The 7,892-nt window shown below is 36.9% G+C and overlaps 1 protein-coding gene across 1 annotated transcript in view; it reads right to left on the reverse strand.

The window, feature by feature from the left end:
- The window catches only part of Pdzrn4 (PDZ domain containing ring finger 4), a 346,079-nt gene that overhangs the window by 334,603 nt on the left and 3,584 nt on the right, over window positions 1-7,892 (reverse strand). The window contains 1 exon segment of the mRNA XM_028752173.1: window positions 5,988-6,095. Within this exon segment, the coding sequence (XP_028608006.1) occupies window positions 5,988-6,095 (108 nt within the window).

Consider the following 7,892-nt stretch of genomic DNA (forward strand, 5'->3'; position numbering starts at 1 on the left):
TATTTATATATCACACACACACACACACACACACACACACACACACACACACACACATATATATATATATACACACTTACTTTCTGGAATATTTTTTTCTAAAAATGTTCTCCAAAAAAAGGATTAACTAAAACCCTAATATTTGTAAGAATTCATTAACTTTATTTTGTCATGGGATGTGTGTGTCTGTGTGTGTGTGTGTTTTAGAAATAACAGACAACAAGCATCTCTGTCAAGTTATTGTGAAGGTAGGAAAATGATTGTGTGTCATGTTTGTTACTTGCTCTCTCTTTCTGAACCTCATTTTTCTCATAGGATACTATCATGGATCCGTACAGTGTCAACCTCAGAGCTTTGGGATGGAATGGGTTAATACCTATAAACAAACGAAAGGCTGCTAAATTCACAATGCTTTAATGTTAGCTGTTTTTATGGTAATCATCCAAAATGACCGCCCAGGCAAACACACGAATCCCATCTCCTTGACTGTCCTTGGTACCATTCCTCAACAGGATAATGGCTTGTTCTACTCCCTCTCACCTTCCACTGTCTCGTATCTAATTTTTCCATAAAAATATAGTGCTTTTTGTCAATCTTATGGCTTCCTACATTAATAGACACACTGTTAGAAATGCAGTGTTACAGGGCTATAGCTTAGTGTATTGACAACTTTGACACCATTTAAGCTTATAACCCACAAGTGTATGTCTGATCTTTGAGTGTCAGTTTCCAAGAAAGGACACAGGACAGCCATATATGAATGTAGCATTTGTACACTGTGGTACTGCCTCAGACTTGAGAGATATCTTGGAGGGTAAGAGCACTGGCTGCTCTTCCAGAGAACTGGAGTTCAATTCACAGCATCCACGTGGTGGCCGACAGCCATCCCATCGGTAACCACAGTTCCAGATGCCTGGGAGACCTGATGCCTTTTCCTGACCTCTGAGGGATACTGCATGCCTATGGTACACAGGCATACAAAGCAAAATACTCATACACACAAGATAACAATAAATATAACCTAAAAGTTAAGTTAAAATATAAAACACCTTTACAAAGGTCTGACTGTGTTTGTTAAAAACTTTGTCCTCATTTTCTCTCTTAATTTTCATTATCCTAGCTGTCTATTATCTTTATATTAATATTTTGTCTAATGCACATTAACAGTTTGACCCAACAGATGGTCTAACCTTGACTGTTTTCAGCTTAGATGGTCCAACCTTGACTGTTTTCAGCGTTTGTCACCTTCTCTAAGTGATCCCAAGGGATTCCTGACATGTTCTAGTCATTCGAATCTGAGGCTCTCAACCCAACTTGCTGACCCCAGATTGCCTTTTTTTTTCCCCACTCCTCCCTGGCTGGGGCCTCTCAACAGCATCCTACTGTGAAATATACTTCTGCTGGTGTAGCAAATATGACCTTTCCAAACATTCTTATTTCAAAACTCCTTTCCTTTTTACATCACAGTGCTGTAGTCACAGGAAGTTGCTTTTATTTCCAAACTTTAGGCTGTTCTGCTTTTATCTTTCAATCTCTGATATATTCTCACATCTTCTCCTCTGGCTGGCAAACTCCTTGAAACCTTTACAGCCTCCAAACCCTTCAAAACTCGAAACCTCTTGATAGTCCTTGAAAACCTTCACAATACTCTGAAGCCTTCTACAATGTTTTCCTGGCCTTTCATGTCCCTAGGTCCTTTATGATCCCTGAAGCTCTGTAAATCCACGACGTAGAATTCATGTCTCATCTCTGGGGCTGGTGATTTTATACACCTTGTTCTTTCTTTGTCTGAGATATAAGGTTGTTAGAATTGATTTTGGTATTTTACTGAGCTTCCTTTTCTAGAGCCTCTGCTCCAAACATGTAGCCTGGCAAAGTCTATACTTTCTCAAAGCTCTTTCCAAGAGATAGACAGTGTCCAGATCTTCTAAGAGAAGTCAGTTGCTGTCCTAATATATGCAGGTTCTTCTGGTTGCATCATTACAGATCACTAGGTAACAAAAGCATTTGTTACATAAACGTCTTCACAGTGAAGTTTGCTATGTATGTGATTCACCAAGTAAGTAGACGTGCCTGAATGTTATAGTGGGTTTCTACTGATGGCAGTAAAACAATCCAATAGCTACTGTGAATCAAGACTTATATTCAAGATGGGAAAATACAGGTGCACAGTACATAAAACAATTGAGAAAAAATTATTCAAATGAACATATGATAAATGATTGGCTCAGAGAAATTAATACGAATAAATTCTTGGTCGTGTATCCCAAAGCTCTAGGAGAAAAGTGTTTATAGGGACTATGTTCTTAGATTTGAGACCATGTGATTTTATTCTCTTTGCTGTTTTTGTCTTTAATATTGACTAAACTCCTACTCAGTCACCAAAAAACAGGCCAGTGATCACACATTACCAGATGTTAGTTCATTTCCATTTTCCTGGTGAGACTAGCTCATAGGATCAGTTACCACTGAAGCACTTCTTCCCACATGATTCCTAAATGAGTATCCTAAAGAAAATAAAGTGAAGTATAGATACTGGCCTCTTCTGATAGGACCAAGGGCCTATGGCTTCTTGCTCCCTCTTATTTGTTAAAGACGAGTTTACAAAACGGTGGAAACCTCGTGTGAACACTGAATTCCTTGTTTACCTGAATTTCAGATGCTGTCAACAGTATCTCAGCCTTTACAGACTCTGGCGCTATTTTGTGATGCTATGACTCAAACATTAAATTTAACTTGTTTTTAATCCATACAAATAAATACTTTCAGAGACACAGATGTAAAAGTAGCTAGAAGCTGATTAGCATGGGTACTTATGGAGTATTAAAAATTAGCTTGCTTTGAATCATGGTCAAAACTATCACTGAGGTTAACCTTGTGACTATTCCTCTGCTTTACTCTTCAATAATTTTGAATTTGATCAATTCCCATGGAACGTAGACTACCAAAATCAGTCGTTTTGGAGTTGTTGACTTTTGTTGAACTACGATGGCAAAAGTGTTATTGTTAATACCATTAGAATTTGTAAAGTATCTATAACCATTAAGAGAACCAAATACTAACATATATACTTCTTATTCAAATTAGTGACTTACAAAGATCTTAAACCTTGCAGTTCATAAATCTGTCATATACACCTTAATAACCACACCCAATATTTGAGGCATATTTTGAATATAAGGTAACAATAAAAATTTCCAGCTTTGTTTCTTTTTTCATTTCAATGCACTCAGAATGAGTCCAAATTGTTACAGTTAAGTCACCTTAGAATACACAAACTACTTGTCCCTTTTACACTGTGGAAAATGTATTTGTGCTCCAGGATTAAAACATCATTGCATTTTGACATTTAAAATCTGGCCTAACTTTCAATTGGCAGAAAATAAATTATAGATTTTGTTTTTGTAGAAATCTGTTTATCCAACTCTGCACATCTCTAATCAATCCAGTTTGTCAATTTCTGGTTAGATATAAAGTTAATATTGATTAGTAGCTCCATCATAGGGATTAAAATGATTAACAGGCATCAACTGTTTCTAATTTTTATTAGCATGTGAGGATTGTTCACAGCATCTGTGAGTTTTTACAACTTGTTGGGATAGATACTAAGGTGAGCAAGAATCTGTTCCAGGAGCTAATAGAACACTAAGCCTGCAGCCAAGTATTAAATTTATTCCCAGCAATCTTCCTTCTAAAATAGTCACACAGATCATCAAGATAACTTCATAAATGCTAAAATAATTTTACTCAGTTCTTGGCAACAAATATAGTTTCATAAATCTATCATAGAACCAAATTATATCTGACATAAATAAATAATATGTATGAGATTGACACACATATACAAACATATGTGTATATATGTATATATAATATGTAATACACATATATACATATACACATATGTATACATATATTACATATATTACATATATTACGTATGTACACACACACATATAATTTCCTGGGAGAAGTCCCCTCAAATTTATAACAAGCTTTAAGGTCTTCCTATTGTTTATCACATTATAGAGTCATATCTCAGCTCTTTATGAATTTCAGTTGGTTCTCCATTGATAGGTTATTTTCCTATTTATTTCAATAGAGTTGAAATAAAATTAGCTTGACAAATATTAGTAATGGCTTTGGATGGATCACTAGATGAACCTGTTACCAAGCATAGTTTTTTAAAATAAAACTACCTTTTCCAGTAAGAAAACCAATGAGATTTTGTACATTTGACATCAGTCTACTTTGGGTGCTGGAGATGGAACCGACCTCAAGCATATGAGGCTATACTGCACCAGCTAGTCACTTCCAGCCTTAAATGAGGGCTTTAAAAAGTATATACAATAAAGACAAATCCCACTTTCTTCTTAAAGGCGTGTGTGTGTGTGTGTGTGTGTGTGTGTGAATGAATGCCACATGTGTGTTGGGGTGCCACAGAAGTCAGAGGGGTCAGATCCTCAGAATACAGAGTCATGGAGGTTGTGAGCCACCTGATAATGGGTGCTGATAACAGAATTTAGATCTGTAACAGGAGTATGCATATTAATTGCTGAGCCCTCTTTCTAGGTTTGCTTTTTTCTTTTTATTGCAACATTAACCAATATTAGCATATGCAATACTGTCCAATAGCTAGCATAATTTAAGTCCCCATTACTGGCTTCTGTTGTTGGGATATGGGTGTGTCTGAGCATACTTATTTCCTAAGACACTGTTGGATTTAACAATGTCAAATGTAGACTTTCATTCCATTGGAATGATTATAATAGGATACAGAAAACCTAATGTACACATATTCAGTCTTGAAAATAGTGTTCGGACCTTAGCCACTGTGATGTGTATATGTTTGCTGTAGGTAACCTGAAACAAACTGGACAGCTAACAGAAGGCTGTCTGCCCTCTTTTGGCCACAAAATTAGAAGCAATGTTGATCTGGAGTTTTACTGTTTAGTAAAACACAATCTTTCACACAAAGGCAACCTCCAGTTCCTCTCAGTGTCTAGAAAGCTTGACTCTAGACGCCTTGGTTTTCTTTCTAGTCTTTTCCTAGTTCAGTGTACTCAGAATCCAACTTTGCTGACATATACACAATGTTAGCATACATATAAATCTAAAACCAATCAGAAATTTAATAAAGAAAAGTGGGATCAATCTATCCAGAAAGGCAGTGCTAATGATTCTTAATACAGAGTAAACCGATTTATTTTCCAAATACAGTGGACTCCAATATACTTTCTCCATTTCTATTTATACCTCTACAAATATATTGGAAATTAATTAACAAAAATAACATAATCATTTTTGGTAACAACAAATAATACTGTCTCCAGCTGTGGGTGAACGGGAGAGAGAGAGAGAGAGAGAGAGAGAGAGAGAGAGAGAGAGAGAGAGGTCTAATCCTGTCATCATGGCCCAGTTCCCAGCATAAGCTTCAAACACAACAACACAGCTGCATATGCAAGAGCTCCCCACAGCTCCTCCCTACAGGGCAAGACTACAGCTTCCATTTGCCTTGCTTTTTTTTTTTTTTGTTTTTTTAAAAAAAGGCAAACTCCACCAGGGGATAATAATGGCAATTTATGGATAATCCCAGTGTTCACATGTGCATACTAATCACAAGTTCCAATAGCACTATTTGCTTCTCAAATCTGTTCCTGAGCACAGATTTGCGACCTCTTAAAATGTTATAAAATTGACTTCCATATCAGAGAAATTTCCTTTCATGTCTGCGGAGGGAATCTATAAAAATACAGATGTTCATTAATGCGGCTGAAAACTTAAGGTAGTTTTTACTTTCACCCCACTATCTGCCAATTGACAGAGAATTGTCTTCAAGTTTTACATTTTTTTTAGGAAGAAATAAAACAGCAGTTCCTCCACTGCAATGAGACTTATACTCTGATAAGGACACGGAAGTGAACAGTGTGTGAGCAATCTTACAGAGCCTTCATCATGGCTCGTCCACCTGTTTTTTTCTGCCTTACCGCAATGATTTTGTCATGAATCTCCAGGCCATCTGCTTGGTCCGCGGGTCCATTTTCTAAAATTTTTGAGACATAAATTCCTTCAGATGCTGATTGCTTCTGGGAACTCTATAGAAAAAAAATTGTTATCAGAAAGTAACATATTAAGCAAACTATAAATCGTGTAAAGGATTTTTCTAAATGTAACACTAACAATACTTCTGCTCAAACATGTAACTCTCTTAGCTGGGAATTTGGCACAGAATTAACTTATTTAATGCCAACTAGTCATTAATCAAGATGACAGCTGTAATGAACAAGTCCAGCGTCTCTGACAAGATCATTTATTTATTCTACATTCTGAATGCGTATGAAAAGCTTTGGAGAAGGGTGCATACAAGGTGAGGTCAACAGTATTATAATAAAAACCTCTCACCTAAAATGTGATATGAGAGATTAAAAAACCAGAAGTATACAAGAAGACAGCAAATTTACCCTCTAGTATATAACAATTTAGATACAATCATAGCTCTAAAAATATTATTTAGTTGCCAGTGAGAGAAATTTGGAATCATAGCTCTTGAGCACCTAGGAGAAAGAATGATTTTAAATCTAAAGATTTCAAAATATCAATTTCGCCTGGCCAAGAAGTCCATTCAAATTTTATCTGTATGTGGTTCTGAGTGCATGTTTCACAGGACATAGGCAAACCTCAAACATGTAGCATGTTGATACTACAGAATTTCAGCCCATTATGAGAAACCAGTGATTGTGTAAGACGTATTAAGAAAGATGTTTACCACCATATAACAATACATTATATGTTCTTAAATGTCAGTTGATTTTATGGCAGGATAAATAAAATTAACCCTACAACTTCCCCTTAATTGGCCTGCTTCAAACAGAATTGGAAGTGATTCTTTAAAACGCCCAGTGCCCTTTAAATACCAGCTTCCTAACTGGCATTTATAAATAATCCCCAATAGAAGAGAGAATGGAAATAATATGAAAAAAATGTGGTTTTATAATAACCGGGACCATTTCAGAGCAGAAACAGAATGGCCTTAGATTACTAGGTTTGCTAGTTGCATAGAAGGCACAGGATGGCACCATCCTAACCCCTAGTTATCATCATCCCAAATCCAGCTTATAGCAGGACCTAAAGTCCTACAAGAGGTGAGTTGTTGAACAGCAGGTCCCCCATGGGACAGGAACATTTTAGAGTAGTTAACTGGAGTAAATAAGGTGATTTTCTTTACTAATTTTCACTGTCTTTATCTAGTTACACTCAAAATTAAGACAGTGTAGGATTGCAGGATGTCAAAGGATTTTATCACCACAGTATGTAGGTTCATAATACAAATTTGAGAATTTGATACCGTCAGCTCCTCAACCACCTTGTCGTCTAAAGACGGAACCCTTTGAAAACAGGAAGTATGTGCAGACAAGATACTAAGTATTACAAAAGAAAATCGCCTACATAGGGCACTCTTCCACAGGTTCAAGAGATCTGCCCATGGTCCTGTCCAAGGAAGGGAGAGGAGATATAAAACACATTCTTTCCTCTATGGCTGTAGCTAAGGCAATCAAGGTGGTCAACTGAGAAATGCTTTGTTTTCAAATTCTCTCATGATAAAAATCTGACTATGTACTAGATCTCCATTAAGAATCTGTTTTGGGGATGGTAGAGATGGCTCAGCAGTTAAGAACAGTGACTGCTCTTGCAGAGGTCCTGAGTTCAGCCACCATATGGTGGCTCACAACCATCTGTAATGGGATCTGATGCCCTCTTCTGGTGCGTCTGAAGACAGCTACAGTGTATTCGCACAGGTAAAATAAATAAATTAATCTGAAGGAGGAGAAGAAGGAGGAGGAGGAGGAGGGGGAGGAGGAGGAGGAGGAGGGGAGGAGGAGGAGGAGGAGGGG

Source organism: Grammomys surdaster, unplaced genomic scaffold (assembly GCF_004785775.1).
Source record: "Grammomys surdaster isolate TR1022 unplaced genomic scaffold, NIH_TR_1.0 125878, whole genome shotgun sequence".
Classification (NCBI taxonomy): Eukaryota; Metazoa; Chordata; class Mammalia; order Rodentia; family Muridae; genus Grammomys; species Grammomys surdaster.